The sequence below is a fragment of the Hypanus sabinus genome, unplaced genomic scaffold (assembly GCF_030144855.1).
Source record: "Hypanus sabinus isolate sHypSab1 unplaced genomic scaffold, sHypSab1.hap1 scaffold_118, whole genome shotgun sequence".
NCBI lineage: Eukaryota > Metazoa > Chordata > Chondrichthyes > Myliobatiformes > Dasyatidae > Hypanus > Hypanus sabinus.
In genome coordinates, this window is record NW_026779240.1 from 796,098 (window position 1) to 815,451 (window position 19,354).

The following is a 19,354-nucleotide window of genomic DNA, read 5'->3' on the forward strand; positions in this document are numbered from 1 at the left end:
CTAACCTCCATCCATGTACCTATCCAACCTTCTTAAATGTTGAAATTGAGGTTATATGCACTACTTTGGGCTGGCAATGTGTTTCACACTCTGAGTGAAGGTGTTTCCCCATGTATTCCCCTTAAACATTCACCGTGGATTCTAGTTGTAGACCCAGATATTGTCAGTGGAAAAAGCTTGCTTACATTTTCCTTATTTATATCCCCCATAATTTTGTATACCTCTATCAATTCTCCTCTTGATTTTCTGCGTTCCAAGGTTTACAGACCTAATCTATTCAAATTTGTGTTATAACTCAGGTCTTCCAGACCTGGCACCGTCTGTGCAATATGTTCACTGAACTCTTTGACAGGTATTTCCATCTTTTCTGCAGGTCACCAAAACTTCACACAATACTCCAAACTAGGCCTCACCAATGTCTTGCACAACTTCAACATAACATCCCACCTCCTGTACTCAATACTTTGGTTTATGAAGGCCAATACGCCAGAAGTTTTCTTAATGACCCTGTCTACCCAGGACGCCACTTTCAATTAATTATGTACGAGTATTCCCAGATCTTTTTGCTCTATCACATTCCTTAGTGCCCCAACATTCACTGTGTAGACCGTGGTTGGCCCTATCAAAGTACAACATCACGCAGTTGTCTGCTTTAATTTGTATCTGCTATGTTCAGTCATTTTTCCTAACGTTTCAGATCCCGCTGCGAGTCATGTTAGACTTCGTTGTTCTCCACTACACCCCAAATATTGATGTCATTGGAAATGTGCTGATCCAGTCAGCTACATTATAATCCAGATCTTTGATATAGATGACAAACAACAACAGATCCAACACCAATTCCTGCAGTACATGTCACCTGCCTCAACTCAGACAGGCAACTCTCTGGCTTATCCCACAAAGCCAGTGTCAAGTCCAATTTAATACCTCATCTTGAATGCCGAGCAACTGAAACCTCTTCACAAAGCACCCATGCGGGTCCTTGCCGTATTAAAGTCCATCTGGACAGCATCTACTGCCTGGCCTTCATCATCAATTTTCCTGGTAAATTCCTCGAAGAACTCTATAAGTTTGGTTCGAGATGACCTATCACACACGAAGCCATGCTGACTATTCTTAATCAGTCCATATCCAGATGTAGAGGTCACTCTGTTAATTGGTCACATCGGTGTAATTGGGCGCATGAGCTGGAAGGGTCTGTCACTGTGCTGTATCCCTAAAACTAATGAAGCAGTTCCTTCAGCTCAAGTCCCACTCAGCACAATTTGCACGAATGTTAAGCTATACTTCATTTAATCCACATTATGACCATGGACTGAACAGACGTCTGGCAGGGTGTTGAAGCACTGTAAAACTGCAAACAGCCCTGGCTAGACTTAACACACTGTGAAGCACCATGCTGTTCCTAGACTGTCCCGGTACATGGTCGATTCCTGAATGCACCCCTGGAGGTTTCATAGAAACATAGAAAAATAGAAAATAGGTGCAGGAGTAGGCCATTCAGCCCTTCAAGCCTGCACTGCCATTCAGTACGATCATGGAGGATCATCCAACTCAGAACCCTGTACCTGCTTTCTCTTCATACCCCTTGATCCCTTTAGCCACAAGGGCCATATGAAACTCCCTCTTAAATATAGCAAATGAACTGGCCTCTCAACTGTTTTCTGAGGCAGAGGATTCCACAGATTCACCACTCTCTGTGTGAAGAGGTTTTTCCTCATCTCGGTCATAAAAGGCTTCCCCTTTATCCTTAAACTGTGACCCCTCATTCTGGACTTCCCTCAACATCAGGAACAATCTTTCTGCATCGTGCCTGTCAAATCCCTTTAGAATTTTATACCTTTCAGTAAGATCCCCCCTCAATCTTCTAAATTCCAGCGAGTATAAGCCTAGTTGATCGAGTCTTTCTTCTTATGAAAGTCCTGCCATCCCAGGAATCAATCTAGTGAACCTTCTTTGTACTCCCTCTATGGTAAGAATCGCTTTCCTCAGAATAGGGGACCAAAACTGCTCACAATACTCTAGGTGTGGTCTCACAAAGGCCTTGTACAACTGCGGTAGAACCTCGCTGCTCCTGTACTCAAATCCTCTTGCTATGAATGCCAACATATGATTCGCCTTTTTCACCGCCTGCTGTACCTGCATGCCCAATTTCAATGACTGGTGTACAATGACACCCAGGTCTCATTGCACTCCCCCCCCCCCCCACCAACTTTTCCAAATCGGCCACCATTCAGATGATAATCTGTTTTCCTGTTCTTACCACCAAAGTGGATAACCTTGCATTTATCCACATTAAATTGCTTCTGCCATGAATTTGCCCACTCACCTGACCTATCCAAGTCACCCTGCATCCTCTGAGCATTCTCCTCACAGCTAACACTGCCACCCAGTTTCGTGTCATCCGCAACCTTGGAGATGCTGCATTGAATTCCCTCGTCTAAATCATTAATATATATTGTAAACAACTGAGGTCCCAGCACTGAGCCTTGAGTTACCCCACTAGTCACTGCCTGCCATTCTGAAAAGGTCTCGTTTATTCCCATTCTTTGCTTCCTGTCTGCCAACCAATTCTCCATCCACATCAATACCATGCTCCCAATACCGTGTGCTTTAAGTTTGCATGCTAATCTCCTGTCTGGGACCTTGTCAAAAGCCTTTTGAAAATCCAAATATACCACATCCACTTGTTCTCCCCTACCCACTCTACTAGTTAAATCCTCAAAAAATTCTATAAGATTCGTCAGAAATGATTTTCCTTTCACAAATCTATGCTGACTTTCTCCGATGATTTCACTACTTTCCAAGTGTGCTGTTATCACATCTTTGATAACCGACTCTAGCATTTTCCCCGCGACCGATGTCGGACTAACCTGTCTATAATTCCCCGGATTCTCTCTCCCTTCATTTTTAAAAAGTGGGGTTACATTAGCCACCCTCCAATCCTCGGGAACTAATCCAGAATCTAAAGTGTTTTGAAAATTTATCACTGTTGCATCCACTATTTCTTGGGCTACTTCCGTAAGCACTCTGGGATGCAGACAATCTTGCCCTGGGGATTTGTCTGCCTTTAAACCCTTCAATTTACCTAACTCCACTTCCCTACTAACATGTATTTGCCTCAGTTCCTCCATCTCACTGGACCCTCGGTCCACTACTATTTCCGGAAGATTATTTATGTCTTCCTTAGTGAAGAAAGAACCAAAGTAGTTATTCAATTGGTCTGCCATGTCCTTGTTCCCCATGTTCAATTCACCAGTTTCTGACTGTAAGGGAGCTACATTTGTCTTAACCAATATTTTTTTTTTCTTTTCACATATTTATAAAAAACTTTTACAGTCATTTTTTATGTTCCCTGCCAGATTTCTCTCATAATCTTTTTTATCCCTTTCCGAATTAAGCCTTTTGTCCTCCTTTGCTGGACTGTGAATTTCTCCCAGTCCTCAGGTGTGCCGCGTTTTCTGGCTAATTTGTATGTTTCCTCTTTGGACTTGATACTGTCCTTAATTTCCCTTGTCACCTACGGGTGCGCTACCTTCCCTGGTTTATTCTTTTGCCAAACTGGGATGAACAATTGTTGTAGTTCATCCATGCGATCTTTAAATGCTTGCCATTGCATATCCACTGTCAACAATTTAAGTATTATTTGCCAGTCTATCTTAGCTAATTCACGTCTCGTACCTTCAAAGTTACCCTTCTTTAAGATCAGTACCTTTGTTTCTGAATTAACTATGTCACTCTCCATCTTAATGAAGAATTCCACCATATTATGGTCACTCTTACCCAAGGGGCCTCGCACGACAAGAATGGTAACTAATCCTTCCTCATTGCTCAATACCCAGTCTAGAATGGCCTGCTCCCTATTTGGGTCCTTGACATGTTGGTTCAGAAAACCATAGATTATAGACTATAGAATAGGACAGCACATTACAGGCCCTTCGGCCCACAATGTTGTGCTGACCTTCAAACCCTGCCTCCCACATAACCGCCAACCATAAATTCCTCCATATACCTGTCTAGTAGTCTCTTAAACTTCACTAGTGTATCTGCCTCCACCACTGACTCATTCCACGCATCAACCACTCTCTGAGTGGAAAACCTTCCTCTAATATCCCCCATGAACTTCCCTCCCATTATCTTAAAGCCATGTCCTCTTGTACTGAGCAGTGGTGCCCTGGGGAAGAGGCGCTGGCTGTTCACTCTGTCTATTCCTCTTAATATCTTGTATACCTCTATCATGTCTCCTCTCATCCACCTTCTCTCCAAAGAGTAAAGCCCTAGCTCCCTTAATCTCTGATCATAATCCATACCATCTAAACCAGGCAGCATCCTGGTAAATCTCGGTACCCTTTCCAATGGTTCCACATCCTTCCTATAGTGAAGCGACCAGAACTGGACACAATACTCCAAGTGTGGCCTAACTAGAGTTTTACACAGCTGCATCATTGCATCGCGACTCTTAAACTCTATTCCTCGACTTATGAAAGCTAACGCCCCATAAACTTTCTTAACTATCCTATCTACCTGTGACACAACTTTCAGGGATCTGTGGACATGTACCCCCAGATCCCTCGGCTCCTCCACACTACCAAGTATCCTGCCATTTACTTTGTATTCTGCCTTGGATTTTGTCCTACCAAAGTGTACCACCTCACACTTCTCCGGGTTATACTCTATCTGCCACTTCTCAGCCCACTTCTGCATCCTATCAATGTCTCTCTGCAATCTTCGACAATCCTCTACACTATCTACAACACCACCAACCTTTGTGTCGTCTGTAAATTTGCCAACCCACCCTTCTAACCCCACATCCAGGTCATTAATAAAAATCACAAAACGTAGAGGTCCCAGAACAGATCCTTGTGGGACACCACTAGTCACAACCTTCCAATCGGAATGTACTCCCTCCACCACGATCCTCTGCCTTCTACAGGCAAGCCAATTCTGAATCCACCTGGCCAAACTTCCCTGGACCCCATGCCTTCTGATTTTCTGAATAAGCCTACCACGGGGAACCTTGTCAAATGCCTTACTAAAATCCATGCAGATCACATCCACTGCTCTGCCCTCATCTATATGCCTCGTCATCTCCTCAAAGAACTCTATCAGTCTTGTTAGGCACGATTTGCCTTTCACAAAGCCATGCTGACTATCCCTGATCAGACTGTGATTCTCTAAATGCCCATAGATCCTATCTCTAAGAATCTTTTCCAACAGCTTTCCCACCACAGACGTAAGGCTCACTGGTCTATAATTGGCTAGACTATCCCTACTACCTTCTTGAACAAGGGGACAACACTTGCCTCCCTCCAATCCTCTGGTACCGTTCCCGTGGACAACGAGGACATAGAGATCCTTGCCAGAGGTTCAGCAATCTCTTCCCTTGCCTCATGGAGCAGCCTGGGGAATATTACGTCAGGCCCCGGGGACTTATCCATCCTAATGTATTTTAACAACTCCTACACCTCCTCTCCCTTAATATTATCATGCTCCAGAAAATCAACATCACTCATATTGTCCTCACCGTCATCAAGTTCCGTCTCAGTGGTGAATAACGAAGAGATGTATTCATTGAGGACCTCGCTCTCTTCCACAGCCTCCAGGAACATCGTCCCACTTTTGTCTCTAATCGTTCCTACCTTCACTCCTCTCATCGTTTTGTTCTTCACTTAATTGAAAAATGCCTTGGGGTTTTCCTTTACCCTACTTGCCAAGGCCTTCTCATGCCCCCTTCTTGCTCTTCTCAGCCCTTTATTAAGCTCCTTTCTTGCTACCCTATTCTCCTCAATAGACCCATCTGATCCTTGCTTCCGAAACCTCGTGTATGCTGCCTTCTTCCACCTGACTAGATTTTCCACTTCACTAGTCACCCATGATTCCTTCACACTACCATTCTGTATCTTCCTTACCAGGACAAATTTATCCCTAACATCCTGCAAGATATCCCTAAACATCGACCACAAGTCCATAGTACATTTCCCTGCAAAAACATCATCCCAATTCACACCCGCAAGATCTAGCCTTATAGCCTCATAATTTTCCCTTCCTCAATTAAAAATTTTCTTGTCCTCTCTGATTCTGTCCTTTTCCATGATAATGCTAAGGGTTAGGGAGCGGTGATCACTGTCCCCCGGATGGCCACCCACTGACAGGTCTGTGACCCGACCCGGTTCGTTACCTAATACTAGATCTAGTACGGCATTCCCCCCAGTCGGCCTGTCAACATACTGTGACAGAAATCCGTCCTGGACTCACTTAACAAACTCTGTCCCATCTAAACCCTTGGAACTAATCAAGAGCCAATCAATATTAGGGAAGTTATAGTCACCCATGATAATAACCTTTTTTATTTTTGCACCTTTCCAAAATCTGCCTCCCAATCTGCTCCTCGGTATCTCTGCTGCCAGCAGGGGGCCTATAGAATACCCCCAGTAGAGTAACTGTTCCCTTCCTGTTCCTGACTTCCACCCATACTTACTCAAAAGAGGATCCTGCTACATTACCCACCCTTTCTGCAGCTGTAATAGTATCCTTGACCAGTAATGTCACCCCTCCTCCCCTTTTTCTCCCCTCTCTATCCCTTTTAAAGCACTGAAATCCAGGAATATTGAGATTCCATTCCTGCCCTGGTGCCAGCCAAGTCACCCTAATGGCCACTACATCATAATTCCATGTATGTATCCAAGCTCTCAGTTCATCACCTTTGTTCCTGAAGCTTCTTGCATTGAAGTACACGCACTTTCCCCCTGTTACTACCTTTACACCCTTTATTTTGCTTCTCTTTCCTGAAAGCCTCTCTATTTATTGGATCTGGCTTTACTCCATGCATTTCTTTCACCGCTCTATCGCTCCAGGTTCCATCCCCCTTGCAAATGAGTTTAAACCCTCCTGAACCATGCTAGCAAACCTACCAGCAAGGATATTGCTCCCCCTCCAGTTCAGGTGCAACCCATCCAATCTGTACGGGTCCCACCTTCCCCAGAAGTTATCCTAATGGTCCAAAAATCTAAAACCCTACCCCCTGCACCAACTCCTTAGCCATGCATTCAACTGCCATCTCCTCCAATTCTTACCATCACTGTCACGTAGTACTGGCAGCAATCCTGAGAACGCCACCCTTGAGATCCTGTTCTTCAGCCCTCTTCCGAGTTCCCGAAACTCTTCCTATCCCTCTTCCTGCCTATGTCATTTGTCCCAACATGTATCATGACTTCTGGTTGCTTTCCCTCTCGTACCAGGATGTCATGCACCCAGTCAGAGACATCCCGGACCCTGGCACCCGGGAGGCAACAAACCATACGGGTTTCCTTCTGTCATTCACAAAATCTCCTATCTGCTCCCCTGACTATAGAGTCTCCAATGACGACATCTCTCCTCTTCTCCATCCCGTCCTTCAGCACTACAGGGTCAGACTCAGTGCTAGAGGCCCTGCCACCGTGGCTCACACCTGGTCAGTCGTCCTCACCAACAGAATCCAGGACGGTAGACTCATTATTCAGGGGAATGGCTACAGGGGTGCTCTGCACGACCTGTCTACTCTCCTTCACTTTCCCCCCTCGGACTGTCACCTAACGTCCTGCTTCCGGCAGCCTAGGTGTGACTACCTCCCTGTAGCTCTCATCTATAACTGCCTCATTCTTCCTTATTAGTCGAAGTTCATCTAGCTGCTGCTCCAGATTCCTCACACGGTCTTCCAGATCGCCCAGCCGCAAGCACTTCTGGCAGATGTGACTGTGCGGGAGAGGGGAGCTCCCCCAAGACTGTCATATCTCACAGGAGAGGCACATCACCATCTCAGGAGGCATTGTAAAGACTAACTGGGAACAAGCTGGGCTTACGCCTCTTCTCGTCGAAGCCTCAAATCTCCACTCCTTCACTGGCCCACTCACTCACTGGCCGCTTTCCATCCTGCAGACATTCCAAGAACCCTTAAATTTGGTTCCACCAATCTATATGTAGATTGAAGTCACCCATTATATCTGCTGTTCCTTTATCGCAAGCATTTCTAATTTCATGTTTAATGCCATCCCCAAACTCACTACTACTTAGGTGGCCTGTACACAACTCCCACCAGCATTTTCTGCCCCTTAGTGTTATACAGCTCGACCCATATCGATTCCACATCCTCCAGGCTAATGTCCTTCCTTTCTATTGCGTTAATCTCCTCTCTAACCAGCCACGCTACCCCACCTCCTTTTCTTTCCTGTCTATCCCTCCTGAATATTGAATATCGCTGGATGTTGAGCTCCCATCCTTGGTCACCCTGGAGCCATGTTTCTGTGAACCCAAATATATCATATTCATTAATAACTATCTGCACGTTCAATTCATCCACCTTGTTACGAATGCTCCTTGCATTGACACACAAAACCTTCAGGCTTGTTTTTACAACACTCTTAGCCCTTATACAATTATGTTGAAAAGTGGCCCTTTTTGATTTATGCACTGGATTTGCCTGCCTGCCACTTTTACTTTTCACTTACTACTTCTTGCTTCTACCCTCATTGTACACCGCTGTCTCTTTGCACTTGTTCGCATCCCCCTGCCACATTAGTTTAAATGCTCCTGAACAGCAGTAGCAAATGCTCCCCCTCAGACATTTCCTCATACACTGAACTCCAATGTACACTTGGCAGTGTCCTAATACACTGAACCTCTCTTGCCTGTAATATATTTACAAAGCACTTTTGCATTTTTCTTAAACATCATCATGTCATGTCCCAAACTGGTCTCATAATACATTTTAAGAACTTCTACTCTACTCTTCGCCGAACATTTTCTTTGTTTTTTTGTATATGCTTTAATCTGAGTACAGCAACTTCTATCAGTAAAACCATTGATATACCTTGATTTTCAATGTTCCTTACAATTTGCTCTTCATGCCCACATTGGCACCATACTCCCGCTATTCACTTTTGAATGACTCCGGCTAACTGGATGAAGAATTACCTTCAATCAGTGCTGTGGTATACAATTTCTCACCTACTTCAGGATATCTATGTCCAATCCATCTGTTCTCCTTTCCATGACTGCTATGAAGCTTAGTTTCATTTTCCATATTTAACTACACGAAAGAACAGGATCTCTCCTCAACACACTTTAAAACTTACATCCTCTTCAAGCCCTTAATAAAGGCAATCTAGATTCATTTTTAGGGAAGTCGGAATCCACTTCTACGTTGGCACTTCCATTCATAACAGCTCTGTATGATTTATCTACTCCTGTATCTCCTGAGAACTGTTCAGCGGTGTGCGGTATGTCTGAAGTGGTTGCACTTTTTCTGCAAGGGACTGAGTTTGTTTATAAATTGGCTTTCACTTCACGGTTAAAGAGATGAACATTCTCTTCAAAATATAGGTGCTTTGATTGAGATTTTATCTCAGATTTGTTACTTCAACAGATTTAATGGACAGGGGTTGGGAATCCGACTTCGATGCAGCTCGATGACTTTCATCTGGTCAGGGAGATTGAGGAGGTGATAGATAGGAGCTATAGGCAGGTATTCACACCGGGGCCTTGGGAGACAGATACGTTGGTAATAGTCAGGAGAGGGAAGGGCAAGAGAGCATCCCTGTGGCTGTCCCTGTTAACAATAAGTATTCCTGCTTGAGTACTGCTGGGAGGTGGGACCTACCTGGGGGTGGCAACAGTGGTCGCACCTCTGGTGCAGAGTCTGGCCCTGTGGCTCAGAAGGGAAGGGAAAGGAAGAGGATGGCAGCAGTGATAGGGGACACTATAGTTACGAGGTTAGACAGAGGATTCTGTGGATGCAGGAAAGAAACGCGGATCTTAGTCTGCCTTCCAGGTGTCTGGGTCTGGGATGATTCTAATCATGTCCTCGATATTCTGAAGTGGGAAGGAGAACAGCCAGAGGTTGTGGTACATATTGGTAGCAATGGCATAGGCAGGAAAATGGAGGAGGTCCTGAAAAAAAGGCTACAAGGAAAGAATTTGAGAAGCAGGACTTCAAAGGTATTAATCTCGGGATTACTGCCTGTTCCACGAGAGAGTGAGTAGACGAATAGAATGAGGTAGAGGATAAATGCGTGGCTGGGGGATTGGAGCAGGCTGTAGGAGACAGGTGATAGAGAAGGGATGTGCTCCAACCGATGGCTTGCGATTTGTTTATTTTAATTCAACGAGTATTATAAACAAAACGGATGTGCTTAGAGCATGGATCATTACTCGGAGCTATGATGTTATGGCCATTACACAGACTTGGACGGCTCAGAGGCAGAAATGGTTACTTTGACTGCCAGGCCTCAGATGTTTCAGAAAGGACAGGGAGGGAGGCAAAGGAGGTGAAGGTGTGGCACTGTTAATCAGAGATAGTGTCACGGCTGCAGGAAAGAAGTAAGTTGTGGAGTGATTGTCTACGGAGTCTCTGTGGGTGAAAGTTAGGAATAGGAAGGGGTCAATAGCTTTACTGGGTGTTTTGTTATAGACCATCCAATTGTAACAGGGATATCAAGGAGCAGCTAGGGAGACAGATACTTGAAAGGTGTATTAATAACAGAGTTGTCGTGATGGGAGACTTTAATTTCCCAAATATCGATTAGCATCTCCCTAGAGCAAGGAGTTCAGATGGGGTAGAGTTTGTTAGGTGTGTTCAGGAAGCTTTCTTGACACAATATGTAGATAAGTCTACAACAGGAGAGGCTGCATTGATCTGTTACTGGGAAATGAACCTGGCCCGGTGTCTGATCTCTTATTGGGAGAGCATTTTGGAGATAGTGATCACAACTCTATCTCTTTTACCATAGCATTAGAGAGGGATAGGAACAGAGAAATTAGGAAAGTGTTTAATTGGGGTAAGGGGAAATATGAGTCAATCAGGCAGGCACTTGAAAGCATAAAATGGGAACAGATGTTCTCTGGGAAACGTACGGCAGAAAAATGGCAAATGTTCAGGGGATATTTGCCTGGAGCTCTGCATAGGTACATTCCAATGAGATAGCGTACACACCATGGTGTACAAAGGCTGCTATAAGTCTAGTCAAGAAGAAAAGAAAAGCTTACCAAAGGTTCAAAAAAGTAGGTAGTGATAGAGATCTAGAAGGTTATAAGGCTAACAGGAAGGACCTTAAGGAAATTAGGAGAGTCAGAAGGGGCCATGAGAAGGCCATAGTGAACAGGATTAAGGAAAATCCCAAAGCATTCTCAAGTCTGTGAAGAGCAAAAGGATAAGACATCAAATAATAGGACCAATCAAGAGCAACAGTGGAAAAGTGTGTATTGAACCAGAGGATAGCAGAGGTATCCTCTGCTTCAGTATTCATTACGGAGAAGGATCTTGGCAACTGTAGGGATAATTTACAGCAGACTGAAAATCTTGAGCATTTATATATTAAGAAAGAGGATGTGCTGGAGCTTTTGAAAAGTTGGATAAGTCACCGGGACTGGACGAGGGAGGAGATTGCTGAACCTCTGGCAATGATCTTTGCATCATTAAAGGGAAACAGCAGAGGTTCTGGAGGATTAGAGAGTTGTGGATGTTGTTCCCTTATTCATTAAACAGAGCAGAAATAACCCAGGAAATTATAGATGAGTGAGTCGTACTTCAGTGGTTCATCAGTTGGTGGAAAAGATTCTGAGAGGCAACATTTATGAACATATGGAGAAGCATAATATGATTAGGAATAGTCAGCATGGCTTTGTGAAAGGCAGATCGTGCTATACGAGCCTGATTGATTCTTTTGAGGATGTGACTAAACGCATTGATGAAGGTAGAGCAGTAGATGTAGAGTACATGGATTTCAGCAAGGCATTTGATAAGGTATACCATACAAGGCTTATTGAGAAAGTAAGGAGGTATGGGATCCAAGGGGACATTGCTTTGTGGATCCAGAATTGGCTTGCCCGCAGAAGGCAAAGAGTGGTTGTAGATGGGTCATATTCTGCATGGAGGTCGGCGGTAGTGGTGTGCCTCAGAGATCAGTTCTGTGACCCGTACTCTTCAAGATTTTTATAAATGACCTGGATGAGAAAGTGGAAGGATGGGTCAGTAAATTGGCCGATGACACAAAGGTTGGGGGTGTTGTGGATAGTGTGGAGGGTTGTCAAGTGCTACAGCGGGACAATGATGAAATGCAAAACTGGGCTGAGAAGTGCTAGATGGAGTTCAACCCAGATAAGTGTGAGGTGGTTCATTTTCATAGGTCAAATATGTTGGCAGAATATAGTATTATTGGTAAGACTCTTGGCAGTGCGGAAGATCAGAGGGATCTTGGGGTCCAAGTCCATAGGACACTCAAAGCTGCTACGCAGGTTGATTCTGTGGTTAAGAAGGCATATGATGCATTGACCTTCATCAATAGTGGTATTGTGTTTAGGAGCCGAGAGGTAATGTTGCAGCTATATAGGAACCTGGTCAGACCCCACTTGGAGAACTGTGCTCAATCCTGGTTGCCTCACTACAGGAAGGACGTGGAAACCATAGAAAGGGTGCTGAGGAGATTTACAAGGATGTTGTCTGGATTTTGGAGCATGCCGTATGAGAATAGGTTGAGGGAACTTTGCCTTTTCTCCTTGGAGCAAATGAGGATGAGAGGTAACGTGATTGTGTATACGATGATGAGAGGCATTGATCGTGTGGATAGTCAGAGGCTTTTCCTAGGGCTGAAATTGCTAACATGTGATGGCACAGTTTTAAGATGCTTGGAAGAAGGTACAGTGGAGATGTCAGTAGTATTATTTTTATGCAGAGAGTGGCGAGTGCATGGAATGGGCTGCCTGCAACGGTGTTGGAGTTGAATACGATAAGGATGTTTAAGAGACTGCTGGATAGGTACATGGAGCTTAGGAAAATTCAAAGGTAAGGACATGTTCTGCACAGCTTTGTGAGCTGAAAGGCCTGTATTGTGCTGTAGGCTTTCAATGTTTCTAACTTGTCATTGGTTAATAAGTTAAAACGGATATTATGGATCCAGGCGTAGTTTCAGAGACAGAAATCAAAAGGGGAATAAAAACATGCCATGGTCCAATGAAATCTGTTTCCAAGTGAAGAAATCCGATTCAATATTCCCCAGTCTCAGACTCCAGTATCCATGAAAGTTCATTCACTTCCCAGCAACTCCATTTTTTACATCCCTTCATCAACTGTATCATGGTTGGCCAGAGTCCCGTTGACCTAATAGTAGGGGGACATACATGCTTATGATCTCCTCTTGCTACATGGTTTCAACTGCCTGCAAAATATTTTTGCAATCTGTAAGATGGTCACTTTTCCTGTTTAACATTTTCTATTTATAACTTTGCAATACATCCGTCCATAGCTGCAGTGCAACAGGAACCTTTGCCAGAGAACCGGTGAGCGCAGTTGCCTGGCATATTCAATATTGATTTTCTCAGGGAATCTATGCCATATTTTTCATATTCTGTCCCAATTGATGCGTACAATACCAAGGATAACAAATACAAAAATAAAGGGAGTGGATATTATATTTCAGATCTCGAGCTATCAGTGCAGGTTTGGAAAGTGTGAAGAGGCAGAATGGCTGAACTGAAGGAGCAGAGGTTACATGTGAGCTTTGGTGTTGAGGTAGGTTAGAGATACCCGGAGATAGCGATCAGCAGTGGGAACTTTCATCTTTACTCATCGCTGAATTTTATGTCTTACATTTTCTTGGTCCATGAACCAGGTTTTATTGTCCACACCGTCAGCTGTAGGAACGTTGAGTTCTTGCAATATCAGCACAGTGATCCGGTTGCAGTTTTCAAGTTGTGTCTTTGACAAGTGTAATCTGGTTATCATTTTATTTCTTTTGCCATTTAAGATGTTCAGCAGAAACACAAGGAGACCCTGCGGGCACAAACTGAAATACTGAGAGTGAACACGACCCTGATGAGGGAGAAGGTGAAGGTTTTCCAGCTGGTTAATCGATACGCTGAGCTCACGGTCATTTCTACTGTTCGAGATCGGAGACTGGTGGAACATGAGCTGCTGGCAAGAGGCAAAGACCATGAAAAATGGAGAAAGAAACATCTCTGTGGAGAGCTGGAAAAAATCCGGACTGATCAGTTGTTCCAGAGCAGCTTTTCCCGGAGTAAAACCAAATCTAGTAGTTCAGCAGCAGTGGCTGGAGTCCCGGGGATCGGGAAAACAACAATGGTACAAAAGATTGTTTATGACTGGGCAACAGGGAAAATATACCAACAGTTCCAGTTTGTCTTCAGTTTCAAATTCCGGGATTTAAACTCCATTAACTGTCGAATAAACCTGAAGGAACTGATTCTGGATCAGTATCCTTACTTTGGGAATATCCTGAGAGAGATCTGGAAGAACCCAGAGGGATTGCTGTTTATATTCGATGGTTTAGATGAATCCAAAGACAAAATTGATTTTGCTGACAGTCGGAGAGATACAGAACCCAAGCACCAGTGTCCAGATCCGGAGTGGTGGTGTGAAGTGTCTGACATTGTGTACAGTTTAATCCAGGGCAAGCTGCTCCCAGGGTGTTCAGTGCTGGTGACGACCCGCCCCACTGCGTTACATTTATTGGAAAAGGCGTATATCAGTGTCTGGGCTGAAATCCTGGGATTTGTTGGTGAGGAACGGAAGGAATATTTCATCAGACATTTTGAAGATCAGACAGTGGCAGAAGCTGTTTTCAAACATGTGAAGGAGAACGAGATCCTGTACACCATGAGCTACAACCCCTCCTACTGCTGGATCCTTGCTCTGGCACTGGGCCCCTTTTTCACACAAAGAGTCAGGGACCCGCAGCGAGTTCCCAAGACCATCACTCAACTGTACACCTACTATATTTACAACGTCCTGAAAAATCACGGCCGTGAGATTGAGAACGCCCGTGATGTGTTACTCAGGGTTGGTCAGATGGCCTTCAGAGGGGTGTCGGAGAGGAAGATTGTGTTTACAGATGGAGATTTGATCAAGTACAATCTGCAGCCTTCCCAGTTCCTGTCCGGGTTCCTGATGGAGCTTTTGGAGAGAGAGGATTCTGCCCGGAGCGTGGTGTACACATTCCCACACCTCACGATCCAAGAGTTTGTAGCTGCAGTCGCACAATTCCTGAATCCACATCCCGGGGATATCCTGAAATTCCTCACTGAACTCCACAGCACGACAGATGGGCGATTTGAGGTATTTCTCCGTTTTGTTGCTGGTCTCTCCTACCCAATGACAGCTCGGGGCCTGGAGGAGTTTCTGGGTCCATTTCCCAATGAAACAACCTGCCGGGTGATTGACTGGGTGAAGGAGGAGATTCAACGCCAGAGTGGAAACACAGAGAGTGAAGCTGGTAAAAGGAGCCTCCTGAACACATTGCACTACCTGTTTGAGTCTCAGAATCGTGGACTGGCTCAGGCTGCTCTGGGATCAGTGGAAGCACTTTCATTCAGTGGAATGACACTGACCCCTATTGACTGCGCGGTCCTGTCTCATGTCATTGGACTCTGTGATACAATAAAAAACCTTGACCTGGACAACTGCCGCATTCAGTCTGAAGGAATCCAACGGCTGGGACCCGGGCTGCACAAGTGCCAGGAGTTGGGGTAACTTGATTTATCTCTCACTCTGAACTGTGAAACTGTTCCATTGTGTTGTTTCAATGTAAAGGAATTTGTGTAACTGTGAAGAATTGTGACAAATACCTGGTGAACAACGGCCATTGGTTTAATGGTAGTAAGTCACAGGAATGGCCTGTGACATGTCCATTGACAATGTTTCGTCTCGATGTTACTGACACCCAGACCGACACTGAGTGCAGCAGGTGGGTTAGAGATTCACACCCCCTTCCCGGTGAGGGACAAGAATGGTCAGCGGACTTCCCCACGAGAGGGATAGAAATGCATCAGTGAGATTGTCTATCCTCATGTGTAACTATCACCATCAACTCCACCTGTGTGACTGTGCTCACTACTAGATACCCAGACCTGATGGGCACATCTCCTCTCCCGATTGTGGGCCTCAGTTCAGATCCACCACTCCGTTGCAATCTGTTTCTGGATCATCTCATCTTATTGGATTATCTTTTCCCATCGGTATACTGCTGGGGGACTTCTCATCCCCATTCCCCTTCCTCCTGAGGGATTTTCCTTTCCCGTTCCCCCTCCTCCGGCACATTCTGTCTCCCTATCCGTTTTCTTCACGTGGGGTTTCTTCCACTGTTTCCCATTGACATTTCATCATTCACAAATTTTCCTCACTGTGGGACTTCCTCCCATCCTTCAACCCTGCCCCTTCCGACCCTCTCCTGTCAAGAAAGGTTTTCTAAACATTGGGGAATGAAACAGAATATGTGGAGTTTACAGGGTCACACCGACAGATTAAATTATTGACATTTGGTGAATCCCCTGGAGCTGGACAGTGAGGGGCATTGGCAGTGATGGGAACTCTGATCAGTGATTTACTGAAGGGTTTAATGTTTCCTGAAATATCAGAGTGAGTGAAATTCCCTCAGACCCACGGTTTGAATCACTTTGTTCTTCAATTTTTCTATTTGTGTTTAGCCTAGGGGATAATAAACTTGGAGATTCAGGCGTGAAACTGGTGTCTGCGGCTCTGAGGAACCCAGAGTGTAAAATACAGGAACTTTGGTAAGTACCAGACTGTGGGAGATTGTGTTTACAGTCACTGGGTGTCTGACACTGAACATTAATGTCATCAGTAATTGTGTTACTGATAAACACCGGGGATTTGTACCGTCTCCTGTCTCTCTGTGTCCTTCACCCTCACTCTCTCTCATCTCCAGGCTAAACCGTGTCGGTCTCTCAGATTCTGGTGCCGAGGATCTCGCCTCCGCTCTCAGTACAATCCCTTCACTGATGGGGCTGCATCTGAGTTATAATAACCTGGGAGATTCAGGAGTGAAACTGGTGTCTGCGGCTCTGAGCAATCCGGAGTGTAAAATACAGAAACTGGAGTAAGTACCAGACTGTGGGAGATTGTGTTTACAGTCACTGGGTGTCTGACACTGAACATTAATGTGATCAGTATTTCTGTTACTAATAAACACTGTGGATTTGTACTGTCTCCTGTCTCTCGGTGTTCCTCACTCTCACTCTGTCTCATCTCCAGGCTGAACTATGTCGGTCTCACAGATTCTGGTACTAAGGATCTCGTCTCCGCTCTCAGTACGAACAGATCACTGATGGAGCTAAACCTGGGATCAAACTTGCTGACAGACCGATCTGTCCCCACTGTCCGCCGCCTCATACAGACCCTCCGGAGTCTGATGTGGATCAGGTGAGTGTTTGTGTTAATGTTCAATGTGATAAAATATCAGCGGATCCGCGGGTTTTCTGGTGATATTTGTCTGTGAGTGTTGTTGAAACATTAACGCCAGTCCCCTGTTACTGACACTGTTGTGTGATCTGTTTATTTCATCTTTATTCTCCCATCTGTTTCAGGCTGGACTGGAATCGGTTCAGTGAGACCGGGATGAAGGAACTGAGATCTCTGCAGGAACCCAGACCCGGACTGAGAGTGGATCTGTGGACATCTGAATGTGGTGAATCGGTTCAGTGAGACCGGGAGGAAGGAACTGAGATCTCTGCTGGAACCCGAACCCCGACTGAAATTGGATCTGTGAACATCCCCGCCGGCGGGATCGACATTTTGGCCGATTATGCCCGGCCTCACCTTTAATTTCTGCAATTACCTTTAATGAGCACCCGCCAGGTTTAATTCTAAATCTAATTCTAACGTACGTGGCTCCAGTCTCACGCTCTGTGACATCTGAAGTGTTTCCGTAGTGATGTATTTCCGCCTGTCGTCCGGCGTCGCAACAGCCGCCGGATGTCCGGGTTCATGACTTCCCTCACGTAAGAACCTGGTAATTACACAGGCAGGAAGTGTCTGGGGCCCAGGGCTCAATTTGGGACGTCAGTGTCCCGGGGTGGGATTATCCCAGGAGAGAATCCTTTTGCTCCCTTTGCTGAGGACGGTGCATTCAGCAGTGTGACCCATATAATAATGTTAGATGGACAAATCCTTCAGCAGAAACCTGCAGCGATCTCGGATACGGCCCTGAAGTGCGATTTCATCGTCATCTATGATGTTCCCCGATGCAGAGTGACGGTGAGAAACGGGACTGATTATTCAAACTGTCACTCGTTGTCGCCGGTCAGTTAATTGTGTGTGACTGTGAGTGAGTCGGGAGCAGCTTATTTATTCCCGCACGTCAGCAGCTCACACATTGTTTAATTTACATTTGTCATGATGAAATCAATAAACCACTGTAACTTCCTGTCCTGGTGTTGGACTCGAGTCTCATTAGAGGAGACACAGTGACCTGGGGTTACTGATCACCCCCACCCCCCGCACCCGGTGAACTGCAATAATGGGTTTGAGCTCCTCACACTGGTACAGCAGCGTCTCAGCTCCAGGCTGAGGGATATTAGTCTGATAGTGTCTGGTCCCCAGGACCTCTTCATTCCCCATCGCCATCCAGGCTGACCACCGCTTCCTCACACCCCAGATACGTGCACTATCCTGACTCCTACCTTCCAGCTCTCACAGACAAAACAACAAAAGAGATTGGAAGCTCATATGCTGTATAATATCTGACCTGCGTCTACAAAGGTCACGAACAAGAGAATGGAAAAAAAAAACAATCAACATAGGGTGTGCATCATCCCTTCATTGTCACTCCGGGACGTTGAATTTCAATATTTCTCAATCAGACACAGAGTGAAATTCCCGCCACATCGTCACATCACACACTCACAGGCTCAGATGCAGAGTGAAACTCCTTCAACACCGTCCTATCTCCGAATCCCTGGATTGGACACAAAATAAATAATCACACACTTATCTTACAGGGTCAGACACAGAGAATTCCCTCCACACAATTCCATGTTACACTCCCAGGGTCAGACTTTGGGAAAAGATTATTCCGGGCCGTACCATGACAAAGGTCCTGCATCAGACACATCACATAGTCACAGTGTCAGACTTTGAGTAAATCTCCCACCGCACCGTCTATCACGCAGTCCCCGGATCAGATACAGAGTGAAGCTCCCTCAGTGTCTCACATCAATCACTCCTTTGGCTCAGACACAGACCAAAACACTGTCCACAAAGAGCCGTCAAACATTCCTGAGGTCAGAAACAGACTGAAGGTTCTTCCTCAACATACCACCACACACTCCTGGGGTTAAAACACAGAGTAAAGCCCAATTTGCATCAGCATATTACACAATCTCCGGGAGAGCTACCATCTCGACCCCACTAACCGCTCAAACACAGAGAGAAACTCCCTCGACACCGACCCATCAAATAGTCCCTGGGTTAGAAACTGAGAGCAGTTCCCACCACACCATCCCGTCAAACACCGGAAGTCAAGCACTGAGAGAAGCTCCCTCTGCAGCATCACATCACACACTCCCAGGT

At 45.4% G+C, this 19,354-nt stretch overlaps 1 protein-coding gene across 2 annotated transcripts in view; it reads left to right on the forward strand.

The window, feature by feature from the left end:
• LOC132386494 (NACHT, LRR and PYD domains-containing protein 3-like) overlaps nt 1–18,209 on the forward strand; it is a 35,633-nt gene extending 17,424 nt beyond the window's left edge. For both annotated transcript variants that reach the window (XM_059958784.1, XM_059958786.1), the window contains 5 exons: nt 13,776–15,513; nt 16,471–16,557; nt 16,713–16,883; nt 17,039–17,206; nt 17,371–18,209. In XM_059958784.1, coding sequence (XP_059814767.1) covers nt 13,776–15,513; nt 16,471–16,557; nt 16,713–16,883; nt 17,039–17,206; nt 17,371–17,488 — 2,282 coding nt within the window. In that variant the 3' untranslated portion in view covers nt 17,489–18,209. The remainder of the gene's footprint in view (nt 1–13,775; nt 15,514–16,470; nt 16,558–16,712; nt 16,884–17,038; nt 17,207–17,370) is intronic.
• The last annotated feature ends 1,145 nt before the right edge of the window (nt 18,210–19,354 follow it).